The 18891-nt window shown below is 42.2% G+C and overlaps 1 protein-coding gene across 1 annotated transcript in view; it reads right to left on the bottom strand.

Moving 5' to 3' along the window:
* Positions 1-407: 407 nt before the first annotated feature.
* The window catches only part of pgbd5 (piggyBac transposable element derived 5), a 35209-nt gene continuing 16725 nt past the window's right edge, over positions 408-18891 (bottom strand). The window contains exons 4-7 of the mRNA XM_088933917.1: positions 12146-12326; positions 10444-10641; positions 8559-8664; positions 408-7355 (exon numbers count right to left, since the gene is read on the bottom strand). Of these exons, the coding sequence (XP_088790043.1) occupies positions 7160-7355; positions 8559-8664; positions 10444-10641; positions 12146-12326 (681 nt within the window). The 3' untranslated portion in view covers positions 408-7159. The remainder of the gene's footprint in view (positions 7356-8558; positions 8665-10443; positions 10642-12145; positions 12327-18891) is intronic.

Raw genomic sequence — 18891 nt, 5'->3', positions numbered from 1 at the left:
AGCACAGAAGGGAGGAAAGAAAATTGCCCATGTCCCTTGGAATGTGTCGGAGCTATGTTTCATTTTCCTCTATGAACTCTGAGAGCTGGCGCCAGTTAAGGCTTCAGAAACAGCTTTTGCTAATGACGCTGCAGACATGCAGGTGTTTGGCAAGCTGGTAAAGTCAAGGCTGATGCTGAGCCCACTGTCCTGGTAGCACCAGGTCAGTTACGTCCCATTACGTGGGAGTCCGCAGCCTGAGCTGGCCTGTGACCTTGACCAGACTCAAACCAGTGATCTTTCAGCTGCATGAAGCTGAGCTGGCTTTCAAACACTAGTGTGTGCAAAGTTGCTTTAACTCAACACAATTACAAAGGAATACACTTAACGGCACGCGTGACGGAACTCGGACCCCAACAGCATTTACAAAATCCATAAACATTTATTAGAAGTGTGCAAATTTGTGTAAAGTCACATAAACAAAACATGGTACATAAAAGAGAATCCAGTGCATGAATTAATCTTCTTATGGTGGCGCGTCTTGCATGAGTTAAAATTAAATCTTGAATGGCTGCACATGTAAAAAACACACTCTGCCTTGAAACATTATCACTCATTTATCCACTTCGACAACTATGACACAGACACACACACATAAGAGCATTTTTTTTCACAGCACATCACAGTTTCTCTTCAGCTTTTGTTTAATATTTCACCGTTTCTTCATAATTGATTTTTGTGTACAAACATTTTTACATCTCACAGACCAGAGTCAATGACAGAAAATTGTAGGTGTGCTTGAAAATGGGGAAAAAAAAACAGTTTTTGGCCCACTGCTTGTAGGAAGATGCCTGATGGAATAGACATTAGAATAAATGCAATATGGTCTAATTTTCATACAATATAAATGCTATTTTAAAACAGCTTTTAAGAATTTGGCCAAATTTACCTTCTCTATCCAAATACCATAATAGGAGGTTCTTTATAAGTGCAACAGTTTTGTTTAAAACAAAAAAGAATTGCACAAGTATTTTGTTGCCACCCAATAAGGAAATTTCAAATCATTAGTAAGTCAACCTAGTTACTCAAGACGATTTCAATTGGAATATTTGTGGAATTGTTTTCAGAAATTCTGGTCGCAGATCATTTTATTTCCAATTTGACCAAAAGGACATTACTAACTTTCCCAAAAGCTGTGCTTCACCACCTCAGCAGGGACGGGCCCTTGTAACCTAAGGCCACGATCTTGAGTCTTGGGTTCCTCTGTTAAATACAAGCATCAGATAAAGCAGATGGAAGCTGACAACTCTTACATGAGTCTTTCTGGAGATGAAGACTGTTGAGCTCGCTGGTGTCACTGCAATCAGCCTGACTCAGAGGCACATGAACACACTAGATGTTAGGTATCTGAGATGGAGATGCAAGAATAAACATTTCTCACTAAAATATAGAGAGACTTTGAGCAGGAGACTGCAACCTCGTGCCTGAAGAGCCACAGTCCTGCAGGCAGTTTACATTTTTGGTGTGAGAAGACTTGAAACTCCTACTAGTGAATTAATCTGAAATGAGTTTCAGAGAAACATTCAGGTGGGCTAGCATGAAAGAGCCAGTGTACAATCACGATGCTCAGGAGAATCTGCATTGCTGATATCCCTACATCCCTGAAACAGACCTCAACTCAAAAGAACAAGCAGTGCCGGACATCAGATTAACCTTTCTTCAAACTCTGAAGTCATTGTTAGCCTCTTGAAGGTATATGTGAGTTTTTTCAACACAGTAACAAGCTAAAAGAAAAGCTTTACTGTTACTTTGATGGGGGATAAAAGAAATCTGAATATTTTAATTTGCAACACATTATTTTCAGTTAAGTATTGGATATTAAAAGCCCACTTCTCTATACACTTAAGATATCAAATTTGAATGCCTTGCTGTTGAAACCTGTGAACAGTACCAGTAGGATTAAAGCTTCTTTGTTCTTATAAATGTTGCACAATTTTGAATATAAGCCACACTCCACTCCATCAGTAGAGCACCTACTGAAATGTGTTTTTCCCTGGTAGTGGATACATTCAATACAGCTTCAGAGCTTGTGCTAGGCAGGTCCTTGAGGTGTTAAATGCAGCTCCTGCCTCTACCCTCTTGGGTGAAGGTTTAAACTGGTAAAAAGTGCACATGTTTGTAAAACAGGGGAATAGCTTCAGGAGACAATGGTCTTCTGCGAACGGTTTAAAGGACAAAGTACACAAAAATCAACAAATTACTCTACTGCCCAGGGATAATATAACAGTAGCTAACCACACAATGTCTGTAGAAACTATCATTTTAAAAATTAAGGGATTACCTACAGAACACGCTGTTCCTAGTAACATTTTTGTGAAGATTCACGTACATCCAAGTGTCAGCTATGGTCAGAGTTTTAAAAAGTAGTCATCTTTATTTTAAAATAGCTCTCTTTGTGCTTTCAGGTGTCACACTCTACTGCAGCATTAACTATAGGTCTGACAACTCCTGCGACTGCTCTTTAAACTGTGGGCCACTAACATCTAACTGTCAAGTCATGTTTTAGTTTTTCCAGTGTTTAAAGGTTAAATAATAATAATAATAATAATAATAATTAATAATAATAATAATTGCTTACACTTATATAGTGCTTTTCTGGACACTCCACTCAAAGCGCTTTACAGGTAACGGGGATCCCCTCCACCACCACCAGTGTGCAGCCCCACCTGGATGATGTGACGGCAGCTATAGTGCGCAGAACACTCACCACACGCCAGCTCTCAGTGGGGAGGAGAGCAGTGAATCCAAACAGGCCAAACAGTGTTTAAAATAAATCACTTAAAATGAGTCTTGGATGATTTTTCCTTAAGCACAGCAGAGTGCAGAAACATTTCAGTGGTTTGCAGCCCAGGCTGTATCTTTTCTTTGCTGTTTAATTTCCAATAGCAATGCTTTGAATCACTAGAAAACTGTTATTGCTAATGTTGTTTATGCATCTACTAGTGTGTTGATTTAATGAAATTGCAAAGCAACCATCAAATTCTGCAAGGAGAATGAAGAACGATTCTTCTCTCATAAAAGTGCAAATTGCTTTTCTACCCGTTATGTTTTGAGTTTTCCAAAATTAAAATTTTGAGCGTTTCAAGCCTCAAGTCTGAAAAAAGGGATCTTTAAAGAAACAGCCGACCAGGTGACATTATGGGAATTCACTGCATCCTCTGTTATCTCTTTAATTAAACCCACTGGAGTTCTGAAGATTTAGGTGGAGCTAATTAACATCAGAGTGCAGCTTGAAACGTATTTCAGATTTCAGTCTTATCAGTTTTCCTACATTGCTTTGGTGTTAATTAGCAGGAACTGAGCACTGGCTGTAATTAAAGTGTATAATATACAGTAATGTGAACATTTTTAAAACAACACAGGCCTGATGAGCTAAGCTTTTTATACCAAAGTCCTATAGCACTTGCTAAACAACAAAAATATTACCTTGACAGGACTGAGGTAATACACTTTGGACCCTTCAATTCCCTGAAATATTTTCCTGGAGAAAGCAGGCTAAAACTTTCATTGCTGTTTTGCATACAGAATTGTGAATATTATGCAGAGATGAACTATGAACCGGGTCCTGTTCGTAAAACATCGAGGAACGTTTTCCAAGCAGTCCCTTTCAAAGATCATCTGCAAACTCAGGAGATAAGGATTCCATCATCTTAAAACTTTCCTCCAACACACAATCCGTCCTTCTTTTTGCAAACTCATAATGAACCTCAGCTATTTTGCCAAAGCTATATTTAAGATTTTTTATTAATTTTTAGAATTAGATTTAAGTCTTTTCTTGCCGCATTACTTCGATCTAGATTTTTAAAAGCAGGACAGGTTTTAAAAAGCTATTTTTCTTAATTTCTCTCTCTCTCACAAAGGCTTTTTGAGTACACCACAGTATTGAAAACACAAAATGATGTTTTTTATGAACATAGAGAAAAGAGAACCTTTGTACTGAATGTTATCATGGGATCCAATTCCAAGCGTGTTCTACTTGCAGTCTTTCAGAGCATTTCAACGATGTGACAGTCACACACAGGGACAAGGGTTTCTTTTGCTTTCAAATTCAAATACAATCTCGTGTCTTATCCTAAAGAAATCTATTCATCCTGTCCACACTTCCTATATTTAGATATCCTATATGTAAATCAGTGATATATCTTTGTAATTAAATACATTCTTTGTATTTTCTACACACCGCACAAAACATCACATGCCACCTCAGTAGCCTACAGACACACACACTAACAGGGGAAAGATTTTTTTTTTCCTTTCTACGTTTCTTATATTCTTGGACAGTGACTAAGATGGACCCCGCTCTGCCTTTTCAAGAATTCACAGTGATTGTAATAAAAACAGCCCTTCAAAAACCGGCCACAGCAGGCAATGCAGAGTTCAATTTCTTCCTTGGGAATTTCAGGGGCTTACACAAAGCAGTCAATGCACTTGTGCCTGTCAATTCACATTGACATTTCCTTCCTTCTTCTTAATATTGTTTATATCTGCAAACAAATCGAGATCCATCCCCACAGCCCTGTACTCTGCACTGTACCATAAGAAGGTCCTTGAGCAATCTTGAACAGCAAATGTTGGAAACGATACACGGTTCAGCTCGAAACTCTCTTGACGATGCCTGTAGTCGCAAAGCATATCTTTCCATTTTTGAACGCTGACATTCTCTTCTGAAGACCGTGAAGCTATAAATCATCAAAAAAATGTATGGCCTACCGTCTACTTCACCTATAGTATACAGTATTTGTCCACCACTGGTCCTGGATTTGGAGATGCTACTAAAAGACAAGCTTTAGAATTAAAAAGGATCGCTGTGAAGAAACAATTCTTACAAAGGAAAAATGCCTTTTTACATTTGGGAAGAGTTAACTGCTTTTAATCAATAAAGAACAAAGTTTTCTATTTAAAGACCTTCCCTGACTTGACATTACTGATGACCAAATGGAATAAAGTATTCCATTATGTATAAGGCGAAAAAGGGTTAGGTGCATTTAATTTAGTTTTAAATTGTCCCTGAAGTCACAGCACAGCACAGCTGAACAGCATTTACACAGTGTACAGCCAAAGGGGGAACTTCATACAATCAGACATTTTTTGATTTTGTAGTTTGAGAGCTACACTCAAGCTTGTCAATGCGGACGATTAAAATGCATGAAACATAACACGACCCAGCCACTGTGATCTTCAGTCCACATGCAATCACTCGTTACTGAATAGTCCTAATACTTTTCTCCGTGGGTAGTATTTGAGTTTAACTTTTACTACAGTTTAAATAAATTGGTCGCCTTTCATCTTCTTATCTGATCAGCATTCGATCAGTATATCCTGTTTTCTTAACTTGCTTAGCAAAGTCTTTGACAACTACGTGATTCCTTCAATGGCGAGATGCTGAGACGGTATTAGACCTCTGACACACAGACTTCCATTTGCTCAGCTTAAGAGGTTCTTGCCCTTCAGAGCGATGGAACCCTTCCAGCATTCATTACTAGATTAATTTGCAGCGCAACAGCCCACTTTCAGTGGGGTCCCAGAAGGTTTTTTTTTTGTATTAGAACAGTGGCCATGAGCCAACAGACGTTTTTAGTTCTTAGCAAAAAGATCAGCTGCTGCTGCTCCATAGCCCTCCTGCTCATTTACTCGGGCCTGATAAGATTAGTCACCCAAATCTTTTTTTTTTTTAATCTAGCATCTCCAACTTGTCATTCCAATCAACATGAAAGCAGTGTAGGAGAATAATGTAAGTTTTGGTGAAGCCGGAGAACGAGCCTGGGGAAAGCTTTGTTGTTTTGAATGATTTATGCATTGGATTTTGCGTAAGACTGCATTAGAGGCCCTCCAAAAGCATTCGCCCACAAGCCCGAGCAGCAGGGGGAGATCGGAGCTGCTCCCTCACACGTCTTTCTTTCTGCTGCTTGGTGAGAGAAGGTGCCACACTCCTCCCCAGTAGCATTCGGCCATATCAGGTGACCCCTTCATGACACCCACCAATATCTGTGGTGGGTGTGGGGGCACAACGCAAACTAAGGTAAAGACTCATTTATTCAGATTTTTGTTTCCTGGGCCGTGAAAAGAAAAGGCATGTACTCTAACCTGCAGAAAGCCTTTGAAATGTAGAACGATGATCTAGGAGGGGAAGAAAATAGAAGTCACCCCCTCATGCTATTCTGTGAACGAGCCTGTAAATTTATTGTATCCAGCAGCAAATGGGACCCATCCCTCCCCACCCCCTTCTCTTATTAATTATCTGGATTGATCGGCTCTGCCCGAGACCTCAGAGGAAGGGGGAGGGGTGAAGTGACCTGTGACCAGCTCCAACGGTGACAGGTCAGAAAGAAGGTTGACTGACTCTTTTCTTTTACAATCACTTGAGTGCGTTTTACTGTACATACATTTCTGAGAAAGGGGTTGTCCGGAAAAGGGAAGTGATAGCACGACACTCCAAATGCCCTCGGCCGCTATGAAAAAGTTTAGAAAAAGTGCATCCATGAATCGTGTTTCTGCATATATATTTACTGTGAGCTGACCCTTCCGGTCTTGGCTCTTTGATAGGCCTGCCTGCTTTGTTAACACACTAGACATCATTTAATATGGATATAGATTATATACACTCATTTACACAGACGGACACAGGCGTGGGCCATTTCCCCCTACATATTCCATGAAAGTTCCCCAACGAATCTTTTTGTTTTACAACTTGAATTTAAACACATAACCAAAGTGTGGATTCAACAACAACAACAAAAAAAAAAAGTGAAACAATGTGATTTCATGTCAGTTCTCCATGCAACCTGCTCGCTCACTGAGGCTCAGTCAGGTCATGAGGCCTAACTGTGGTGGAGTTGGATGGGCGCTGAACATCAAGGACAGTCTGCGTCTCGTTTTCCTGAACGCGTTTCAGAGAACGCCCCTCCATGTTTGGAATCGGGAAGAGCTGCCTTCCTCTCTCCCATCTTCCTGATTTCCATCACTGACTGCCTTCTCTTTCCCCGTGGTGTCGGCCCCCTCTCAGTAGGTGCAGGTATGTGTGTGGGTGTGGGTGTGTGAGAGAGCACGCTTACCTGGGGGGGTGTGGGTACATGTGTGTGTGTGTGAGTGAGTAATGGTCTGGGGGCTGGGAGTCAGGTCTTCACTGTGTGGGAGAACAGTCCTCTAACCCCAAGAGCTCTCGCACCAGTCTCTCCCCAAACTGGGCCCTGCTGTAGCGCTTCACGTGGTAGGCATCTGACATCTTGTACAGTATATAGGCGTTGTTGATGGCAATGCTTATCGTCAGCCAGAACACCTGCTGCCAGGTCTTGTTGGGCTTGTGGAAGATAAAATATCTGTAAGAAAACAATTCCAACAGAAAGAAACAGGATCTTTTACCGAAACAATCCCGCAGCACGCCAATCTAGAACACTGGCAAAAGATTTGTCCTCTGGAGATGTTGATTAGTATCTGGGAAAATGTGACATTATTCTCCAGGTTCTCCAAATCTTTTGACGTTTCTGCATCTCGAATGAGTCACACATTCTTAATGATCGCCTATAAAAGCCCTTAGAAGAAAAATCGGATTGAAACGTTAATTAGGTGTCTTAGTGCTCTAAACTGGACCACTAAACTAAACTTCAGAAACACCCTCAGGTCCAGGAGCACAGACATCTGTCACATCTGCTTTAGGTGTTCACACTGTATTTAAACATCTCATTTGGGGGCAAAATGGCATTCAGTGTCATGTGCAGGCACATAATTAATGCTTTTGATGTGAGGCTGTGTTAAAAATGCTTCAGCATTTTAACACAAATGCTCTTAGTACATGCAGGGTATCAGTAGGAGTCACTGGCAGTGCTGTAAATGGCTTGGTATTTTTTACTGTTCCTCTAGGGTTTCCCTCCAGCAGTCACAGTTGTTCACTTCTGCCGGCAAAATTCATCCATAATAAAGGGCATCTCCGACAGTCACTAATGAACAGCTCCTGCCTGGTTAAGACCTTCCTAATTAGGGACCTGTCTAGGAAATCTGGGCCAGGCATTAACAGCTGCTGTGTGCAGCTGTTCTCTAGTTGGGAAAAGGGGTCTTTGGTGCCATTTTTTGACATGCAAACTTGAAGTCATATAATTACAGAAAGCTTTTTTTGGGGGGGTAATTCTGGAAAAAAACAATTGACTTTTGTTCATTAGCACTTGACTTAATTGCCCCTCTTCTCAGAAGATGATCACTTTTCTCACAGAAAGACATTTCTCTGATGGATTATTTTTATTTATAGTACATTTTTCCTTTTATTTTTTACCTGATTAAAATATATTTAAACAATGCTTTATAGAATTTTATTGTGTTTTTGTCAGCACATATTTGCACTCTAAGACTCTAAGCTATACACTATATGAGTAAATGTTTCTAAAGGCACAGGGTTATGTTTTCTAAATTGTTGCAGTACTTTACACACAGAGTGATCATGTGGATAGCATGTGCTACTGCACGTATAATTCTTCTGTAATCATGGGCATTTATTGTAAAGTGTGACTGTAGTCATAAACGTCACTCACTTGCTGTATTTGTCATCATATTTGCAGATGTAGCTGAGATGGGCTGCAAAGGCTTCCACTGCTAAGGGACAGGGGATTTCACCACTTTTCCTCTTAATGATCATTCCTGATTGGGACACAAAGACACACTGAGTTAGAACAGTAACAGGTAAAGAGGTTTATCAACTATCTAGGAGCAAGGTGTTTCTCTGTCACAGACTCCCCCAATAACCTGATTGTCACACGAAACTTCCTCAGTTTTAGGAAATTCTTTCATAGCTTCATTACATGTAATGAACTGGGAGTCTGGAACAAGGAACCCAGCCATGTTGAAGCCAATAGCCTGGTTATTTCAAGACGTAACTGGCTGAGATCCTTGGATCAATTAGCTACCATCTACCACACAGGCTAGAAGATGAGCCAAATGGCTTCCTGTCATTTATAACCTTTTCTTTTGTTCTAACTTGCAAAGGTTTCACACCATCATTCCAGGTTTGGCCAGCACTCCAACGTTTTTAGCACTGCTGCACCTGCTGACCTGCACACAGTACATTGTAACAGCAGGGTTCCCTCCTGCAGTGAATCCAATTTTAAAAGTGTAAAAGGGGATGAGAAAAATAAAGAGAGAAAAATTCTACAGTAAAAAGAGAGAAAACATGAACTATTTGTTTTTATCGTACTGTAGTTTTGGATCTTTCACAACTCAGAAATGTGATCTTTATGGGAATAGAGATTTTTTGGGGAAATAAGGGATCTTTGACTGCTGAAGTTTTATTACATGGAGGGAAGGAACTGGACATTTAAAAGCAGACATGACTGAATCAGCAAATCCGGCTTCTGAGCCTCTGGGTAGAAGGTTACTGACAGAAGGAAGCAGATGCAACATGCAATGCCTGAATGTCTTCCGAGCATTATTAGACTTTGCATGAAGGTGTGCCACATATCCCAGCCACTGCTTCTTTCCCATGGCTAAAGGGGACCTTAAGTGAAGGTCAACACACTTGTTTCCAGAGACACACCTGGGCAAATCCAGATCCCATTCTTCCTCCAAACAATTTTAATTTCAAACTGGCGTTACGCCACTGAGAGTGCCTTCTGACTGAAGTGGGACTGCCTCTGAACTCTGTGCACTGCACTCAACCTCATGACACATGAAAATAATGCAGAGGGGGGAGTGAATCTGAGCAGCACGAACAGCCCTGACCAGGCGGAAGCAAGTGGAATGTTAAAGAGGCTTAGCTCCGCTGCTGCCTAATCTGGACAAGCTGCTGCACTGAGCCGAGACGAAAATCCATCGCTGGAGCAAACCAGGTAGAGCTAAAAAATCCAAAGACAGAATGTTTTCTGCTGTCGTCCTGCTGAATTGCTGAGATTGAGTATGTTTTGATGTGGGATTCTGCCATCTGGAATGTGAAGGGGGTTTAACTTCATTAAGCCCTTCCTGTTCAACAGTAGGTGGGTTTTGGTTTTGCAGTGAGGGATCGCGGTAACAGGAGATAAATCATACTGTATCTACAGATGAAGGCACATGGGGTTTGGGACTACTGGAGCCCATCTACATCTAGGCTGATGTCCCATGTGTTCCACAGGGCTCGGGCTGCACCTCTTGCCCGTTGGAGCAGCTGAGGAAGCCTGAGAGCTTTGTCATTAGACTGGCACAGGTCAGATATAGCGTCTGCTTCTTGTGAAACTGCTGGGGTGTGAACATATGAAGCAGATTTAGGAACAAGAGCTTGAAATACCAAATTTGCCCTGAACACAGCATGCTGAAAAAAAACAACAACATTGACCCTGGGATTCTAGCTGCTCACGAACAACACCCTAATGGCTTGGCGCTTCACAGAACCTGCTGCTTATTTGGAAACATGTCCCTCCTCAGTTATCACCACCGGACAGGGGAAGTCACCTTGTTTGCTAGGCGAGTAGGCGTTGGTGAGGAAACGGAAATGACCCTTGTTGTACCAGCAGATGAGGGACATGTTGCCTTTCATTTTGGTCCTGTACTGCCCTCGCCGCTGGGGCACCTCAGGGTTCACCAGCATGGACTGGGGGAGCCCAGTGCAGTCGCTCTTCCTGGAGCTCAGGAGGCCGCAGCAGTAGATGTCTGGGGATAGAAGGAGCTCATCATCTCTTGTTTTCATCTCACTTCTATTCTTGGAAGAGCCAGCAGACGACACCTTAGCAATCATGCCCAGTAAAACAGCCTCACACTTTCTCATTCTGTTAACAAAACATGTTCAGGCCAATGTAGACTCCATTGAAGAAGAGAAGGGTGTTAGTCCACCTCATCGTGTGTTGGTACCTACAGCAGACAACATAACTCACTGCCCCCCCACAAAAATTAAATCTAGCAAAAATTCCAGATGTAGTATTGAATGGTGCACATTCAAATCTTAAAAATTGCCAGAGTGACCGATATAAACTCTCACTTCCACAAACAGAGCTAATCAACCTTGATCAATTCATTTTTGAAGCGCACTGTTTGACAGTGGGCTTCAATACCAAACACATCCTTTCAAGCCTCTCAAGAAGTCTTTTTCTCTTCAGTACTGTGTCACAGTTTAAAAATGTAAGTAGAAGTGGTTAAATCAATATACCTCAAATGGGAGGCTCACAACGTCTGTAGAAGGAATAAACAAAATCACAATTACAATTACAGTATAAAAAATAAGGAAATAAGGTTCTGTGAACATCCACCTCAGTCTAAGCATCTCTCTATCTAGAGACAAAGTCGGGTTTGTTGGAGAAAATAGCTGGAGATTCTAAGGTTTTTTAAAAAATGCTTTGATATAAAATGGTTTCAGTCATCTTATGAATTCTGAAACCATCTCCTCTCCAATCAATAATCTGCCCTTTGGCATTGATACCTAATGTGTGCAGGATCTCCCACTGAGCCAGAGGAGAGACTTCAAACCTGCTATCTTGGAAAAGGGAATCTGGATCCAATATTAGCCTGAAGAAAGAGGTGGCTCGGCACACAGCACAGGCAGGCACTGACTCCCACTCATTACCTGATGAGCTGTGGGTCCGAGGAGGAGCAGATGCTGCAGTGACTGATGACAGCCGAGGAGGAAAGCATTAGATGATACATCACACCTCCATTCGTATGCTTAGTTTTGGAACAAATGGGGTTTCTTTTTTTTAATGGATAGAAAGCATGGCTTTTCACCAATTAACAAAGCCCTTCAGTGCAAAGCTGAAAATTCTTGCACACGCCTCGTGGGCTCACAACTCGTTTGCATCCTGTCTCATGTTGCCTGCTACTTTACCATCAGTTCCCTTCACTTTCCTCGCTTTCTCTGGAAGCCATGCGGAGACATTCACTGAACTCATCCCACGTTTTCCTATGTGAAAAAGCGTGACCTGATTTTCTGGCCATTAAGTAAGGGTGAACAGAACACAGTCACCAAGAGACAGGTTTGGGACTTGAAAGTGCAGAGTAGGTCAAAGTTTTGATCCAAGCCAGCTTGTACATTTTGCAAAGTTTACTGGAGACAAGACAAGAGTGGAACCAATGCTGCCTGGACGTAAAACCCTTTTTAAAGGGCATCCCAACCGGTACGTGCAGAACTACAAGTGGCAAAGCACGAGGGCGCAGTGCTCCTGACCTTGTTTCTCAAACTCCTCGAACAGGCCGAGGCTGGTGATGCTGGGCCCGGTGAAGATGATGGAGTTCTTTCCAGCCAGGTTCTTGCACAGCTGTTTGGCCACCAGGCTGTGCAGCTGCGGTTTGTTTTTCAACGTGTCCAGCCCGTCGGGGCCTGAGCTCTCCTTCAGGTGCACATAGATCTGGAAGCAGAGGGGGAGATGAAGAATAAGTACACAGCCGAGACTGCCAGTAAGAAGGTCAGGAACCTGGTGGAGTGGTGTCCTGACATTAATCTCAATGTCAGCAAAACCAAAGAGCTGGTTGTTTATTTCAGAAAGCAAAATAGGCATCACACCCCTCTTCACATCAATGAAGTCGCTGTAGAGATAGTTAGCTGATTCAAGTTTCTGGGAACCTTTAATACTCACAGCTTAACATGGTACCAGCACATGTAACTGCAGCTACAAATGAGGCGAAACAGTATTCTTACTGCATTCCAGATGTGCACAATGGAAGTCTATTACAGTGTAGTTTAACATCAGCTCGATCTCTGACTGAAAGGATTTATAGGTTGTGATCAGGTCGGTCCAGTCCATTATGGGAGTACAGCTCCCCTCTATTGTGGACCTTTTCACAATTCACACTCTCAGGAAGGAGAAATCATTCTGGTTTCTCACATTTCTCTCCCCTGCCCTCTGGTAAGTGTTACAGGAGCATAAGGCCACGATCCTGCCGACCGAGAGACAGGGTCTTCCTGAAAGATGTCAGATTATTGAACTCTACCTCTACCACTGACTCATACTGATATTTTTTGCACACTGCATGTGTTTTATTCAAGTTCAGTTATTTCATTTCGTTGTTCTGTTTAAGTTGCTGTTTCCTTCATGTCTTTGTGTTTCCTTAATGTCATCGTATTGGAGCGTACAAACAAACAAGCATTTCACTGCCCCTGTGCATATGACAAATAAACTGAACTCTGATATATTGTACATCTTTGGAAGAGTGGCCCTTCATTAGAAGATGCACCTTACTGTACTTTCATCTCTGTAGTGCAGTAAAGACCACTGCACTACAGTGTACAAGGCAAAAGAGGCAAGGCCTCAGGCTGGAAAGAGAAATTGGTTAAAACATGTTCATATTGTGAATACCAGAGCTGATATAGTCCTCCTGAGCAGAAGGTAACGCACAGAACAAAAATAGGATTTTTTTACAGATGGTATTACTAGCTCAGACTGGCTCTGATGCGGCAAATGAACGCATTGAGATGCATGAGGTAATACTGTAGATATCTATAAAAAGAACAGAGTTTGTTCTGTGCCAGCATTGCCATTACATTAATGATAATGTCATTTAGCTTCTTAATCTGTTTTGAATATTGACATATTTTTCTTCATGTCATAGTGGAATTAAGCAACTGTGCTTTTTTGCCATTATTTACAATTTGCTGGATTTGAACTCAAATTGTATAATGTCATTAGCTGGGCAGCGTATTTTTTTACCTCGAAAGCCATAAATAAAAACATTTAATTGTTTGTTTCCAAACTAAGATACAGATAGCAAAGTAACAAGTAATAGGTTTATTCCATGCTGAAAAAAAAGAAGAAAGAGAACACAACGTTTCGGCCGTGGAGCCTTCTTCAGTATACAGATAACCTGGTGACCAGGCCAGCCTAGACACTGTGCTGGCAACAGCTCTTAAACCAGATCGATTATCACTGTTGTGACAGGGTGCAGTGGGAGAGGCGAGCACTGGTAAGATGTCAACACCCCAGTGTGAGGTTAGCAGGTTAGCAAGGACCAAAAATAACACAAAAAGAGTGAAAAAATAAACAAAAAGGCAAAAAGAAAGTGTACCGCTGTGCCTCGTGACCTCCAGGCTGGGCTTACCCTATTTAAAGGGGTCTAGCCTGGGAAAAAAGAGCCGCTAGCAAAGAGGTGACGGGACTGGACTGAACCTATTTAGCGGGGTCCAGTCTGGTGAGCAGGACGCATAAGGCAAAAAAAAATAGGAACTTTGTGCGTGAAAAAGTGTGTGTGTGCCTGCCCCGGTGAAAGTGCATGATGGGACAGTCGGAACGAGAAGAAAACCTTGCATGGGTGCAATCCCTTCCGGGACTGTCAGTGTCAAACTCCCCCCTTCCGGGGGTGTCCCTCCTCGTCCTATTGGGGGGTGTCCAGTGTGCCTCTATAGTACCCGCCCAGCCGGGGCTCATCTAGAGGCCGGGACAGCTGGGACTACAAAGGCGAGGCTCCGCCCTTCTACCAGGGCTCCGCCTCCACACTGGGCACGCCCCCCCGTCATGCCACTCTGTGCACTACTGCTGCTATTCACAAGACAAAGACATCCTGCCTGAAGACATGCTTGTTAAACTAATCAGGAGACACAAAACACAAACTGAATTAATACAGAACAACAAGAAACTGTCATCGGAGATTTGTCCTTTGTCAAGGATGCTTGTCTACATTACAGATGGGAAGGCAGAATAATAGACATCATTCTCTCCATACTGAACGTGCCAAATGAGACTGGGCTAAATACCCTCCTCTCAGTTGTAACCTTTCTTATGTTCTTAAAGGAGAACTGCAACGCTATTTTTATATTTCGGGGTTAGAAAGAACCAGCATTGATGAGTGCATTTCAAGCAGGCTTGTGAATACAGGTCTTTTAGTCCAATAGAAACATTTCTCTCGACTTTGATATGTTTTTGCTGATAAATGGAACTCACTTCCATTTGTTAACTCTGCAGATCACATTGGGGACTTTCTGTGGTGAAATATCTGCTGCACAGCCTGTACTTATTCGCTCGTACATTGCATGAGTCATTACAGTGACTAGTGAGCAGGAAGGGCCGCTTCACCTCACAAATCGTGGGAACTGTCCCGTGACAAGACTAGGGGTTTGCAACAACGTGCGACTTTCACAAAGTTCAAGATTTTGAGCTTCATTCGGAATCCGTCAAATTTTTCTATACCGTCAATGAGTTTATTTTGTTTACCGCAAATTTAATAACTGGTCTGAGAAATTGGGACTGCAGTTCCCCTTTAACAATTAACCACGCATTGCACGTAAAGAGCTTGTTCTGAGTTTAATTAAGAAAGGAATTTGGGGGCAGGACAGCTAAAGGTAGACGGCACAGTGGGGCCACTGTGTCCCTCCCACCTCAGGCCCTCCGGCTCCTGCAGACAACAATAGAGAAGTGGCTTCACACAGGGAGAGATGGCTCCTGCTGAAGCTGTGCCGCCAGTGAGGCTTTAATGCTCCTGCAGACGACTGCACCTGGAAACTCCCTAATGTGCCAATGTGACGAGCTCGGCCCTCCCTACCCCTGCCGGGACTCAATCCCGTCACTCCCAGGCTCCGAGCATGCACAGAGCCACTCCCTAGACAGTGGCTCACTCCGTAACACAAAGGCACACAAGAACACAGGAGCAGCTGAGCAGCTGATGAGTTGTGGCTCACAGCAGTTGTGGAAATGTGTACAGTGCCTTTGATGTATTTTATGCCAATAACAGTGGGTGTTTGTTTAGGGTCTGTGTCTGTTTTTCTATAGAGCTTTCAGCATTTAACACCATCATACCCATAAAACTTTCTACCAAACTCAGGGCTCTAGGTTTAGATACAACCCTCTGCAGCTGGATCCTAGACTTCCTCACCAGCAGACCCCAGACTGTCAGGATTGGCAACCTCATCTCCAACACACTCACCCTTAACACCGGTGCCCCTCAAGGCTGTGTGCTCAGCCCACTGCTTTACTCCCTGTTCACCCACGACTGTACTGCTAAGTTCAGCACAAACACCATCACCAAGTATGCTGACGATACCACAGTCGTGGGCTTGATCACTGACAACGACGAGACTGCCTACAGGGAGGAGATAAAACAACTCGCAGACTGGTGCCGAACCAACAACCTATGTCTCAACATCAGCAAAACCAATGAGCTGATTGTTGACTTCAGAAGACAAGGAAAAGTTCACTCCCCCATCTACATAGAAGGGTCTGCAGTGGAGATGGTGAATAACTTCAAATTCCTAGGCGTTCACATCTCTAAGGACCTTACATGGACACTGAACACCTCCAGTCTCATCAAGAAGGCACAACAGCGGCTGTACTTCCTGAGAAGGCTGAAGAAAATACACCTACACCCACTGATCCTCACCAATTTCTACAGATGTACGGTGGAGAGCATACTGACCAGCTGCATCACAGTCTGGTACGGCAACTGCACCGCATCCGACCGTAAGGCACTACAGCGGGTGGTCAAAACTGCCCAACACATCATCGGCAGGGCCTTACCCTCCATCCAGGAAATATACAACACCAGGAGTCTGAAAAAAGCCACCAAAATTATGTCTGACCCCACTCACCCTGGTCATAACTTGTTTGTTCCCCTACCATCTGGCAGAAGGTTCCGGTCACTCCAGTCACACACAACTAGACTCCAAAATAGCTTCTTCCCCAGAGCTGTCAAGTTGGTGACGCCCCCACTCCCTTCCACCTTATTATGATCTCTCCTAACATCCTCCTGTACCCACAACCACTGTACTCCTACACCACCACACACACATGTAAGCCAAAATTGTACTGTCCCCTCGATAGCCCAGTAAAATTGTAACAGGCATAATAATATTTAATTTTTATTAATTAACCATACTACTTTTAACCATACTATCCTTTTTTTTTTTTTGCACTGTTCCAAGAATTACCTTGCACTGTTTTTGTCCTGTTAAATTTTCTCTGTTTGCGGAATTTTGCACAGTTTTCGATTAGATGTTATTTATGTTATGTTATTACATGTTGTTACTGTTATTGCTATTGTGTAACTGTCTATTGTCTCATCTTCTGTCCTATTTATATACTGCACCTGAGTGACTAATGAGAAACACTTTTCATTATACTATGCACCTGTGTAAGTTTAATGACAATAAAGTTGAATTGAATTGAATTGAATCCCAGTGAGTTCCCCTTTAAGGGCAATCTGCTCACAGGCATTGCAACACTTCATGCAGGACAATAAAGTCACACCCATTTTGTGAAACTGGTTAAGTAAATCCATTATACACCCTGTAAACACAAGACACAATAACACAATGATTTGTCTCAGCTACACTTGGTATTGTTCCATCAAACTCTCATTAATTACCAGTTTGCAATACGCTGTGGGAGGGCTATGTGTTGAACCACTGTACTGCACTTTACTAGGAGTAATAGTCATTCCAGCGTATCAGTCACTGGGAAGAGAAAAGTGCAATTATGTTAAGTGCCTGGGTGGTTTCTCTTCCTAGATGTGGCTGCCAGTTAGACAGAGGTGCAATTCTGCTGTACACAAATGTAAATGATTGCAGGCACTAGTTAACTGAACTGCTTTGAATTTGAGCACTCATTTGAATTTAAGCTCAGATAATAAACTCCCTATGTTCTTGACCCTTGTTTCTTCTAGTAGCTTTTTACATCAAATTAAAACCCAATACACTGTACTAGAACCAGGAGGTTGTGTGAGCAGTCTCATTAAGCTTCTGGTACTAAAAAGAGCTTTGCTGCTGCATTTTGAATTGTTAACATCACTTTATTAACCCTTTACAATTTCTTGCATTAGGAATTTGTCTTTTCGCAGTCTTTCGAAGTCTGTTCTACTTCACAATTGTTGCTGTTTTATCAACATAGATATTTAGTTGTTTTCTATTTACTTCACAATACTACATATATTCAATATTACTGGGTCTTGACGGCTGGAATATATCAACATTTTGGGCACTGCATTGCAACTTTTCCTGTAGTGTGGACAAGCTGTTTCTTTACTGCAGTTCCAGGAACACTGTGTCCATAACCTCACACACACAGCTTTATACTACCTGCTGTTCCACAGCTATGGCAGCACTCAGTCATGGTGCCTAATGCAGCATATGATATGAATAAGGCTTCAGCTTTCCTGCTTCAGCGTTTTCTGAAAAAATGTATACAAATTTCAGATGTACCTTTTCCCAGTTATGTAACTGTCCTAATCTGCGCAGTACTGTTGTTACAGGTTCTTCAGAACAGCAGTTACCCACGATATTGATTTTTAAGCATGCATTCAATAATCAATTCTGATTAACAACCCCTCCCCCCCAAAAAAACCTAGCTGTCATAATCCTGCCTGTTACTCTTTCAGACTTCACAGCTGATAGAAATGCATACTCATGACCAACTGGTTCAGTTCTCAGAGGGGAGCTGTCTTCCCTTCAGTGCTACTCACTTGAGCTGCTGAATGCTGAATGCACACAGCTGACTCACCATAGAGGGAGACCTAAATGAAGTGCACTGCCTATGTCTTTTGTTCCTTACTGTAGCAGAGATATGTTGACTCAGAAAGAACATTTTCAGGTTTTGCTGGTTTTGAACCAATTTCTAGCTAAACTGTAGACAATCAGTCTACAATATTCATATGTTCCTTGTAACAACGGCAATAATGAAACACACCCACTTTTCATGGTAATGAGGTAATTGCGTCTGGCTGCAGTACTGTCTTAGCCCCACTCTCTTATTTTTCTGTTCTCTGATTATTTTTGATTATTTACTGACCGATTTTAGCTTAATGCATCTGAGTCCTCTCGTACATTTATATAACTAGTAAAAGAACTTATACATTTCAATAAACAAGTGCTATACAAAACCTGCATTGAACCTTAGATGTTTACATGGTGTAATACCTTACTTACACTTTGATTAATTGACACACTGCATCTGAATCAGTAGGTATTTCACATTAAGAAACAGTGGTTATGGC

The sequence above is a fragment of the Atractosteus spatula genome, chromosome 15 (assembly GCF_055471065.1).
Source record: "Atractosteus spatula isolate fAtrSpa1 chromosome 15, fAtrSpa1.hap1, whole genome shotgun sequence".
NCBI classification, from domain to species: domain Eukaryota; kingdom Metazoa; phylum Chordata; class Actinopteri; order Semionotiformes; family Lepisosteidae; genus Atractosteus; species Atractosteus spatula.
Note: the sequence above shows the minus strand (reverse complement) of the source record. Positions and strands in the feature narration are given on the sequence as shown.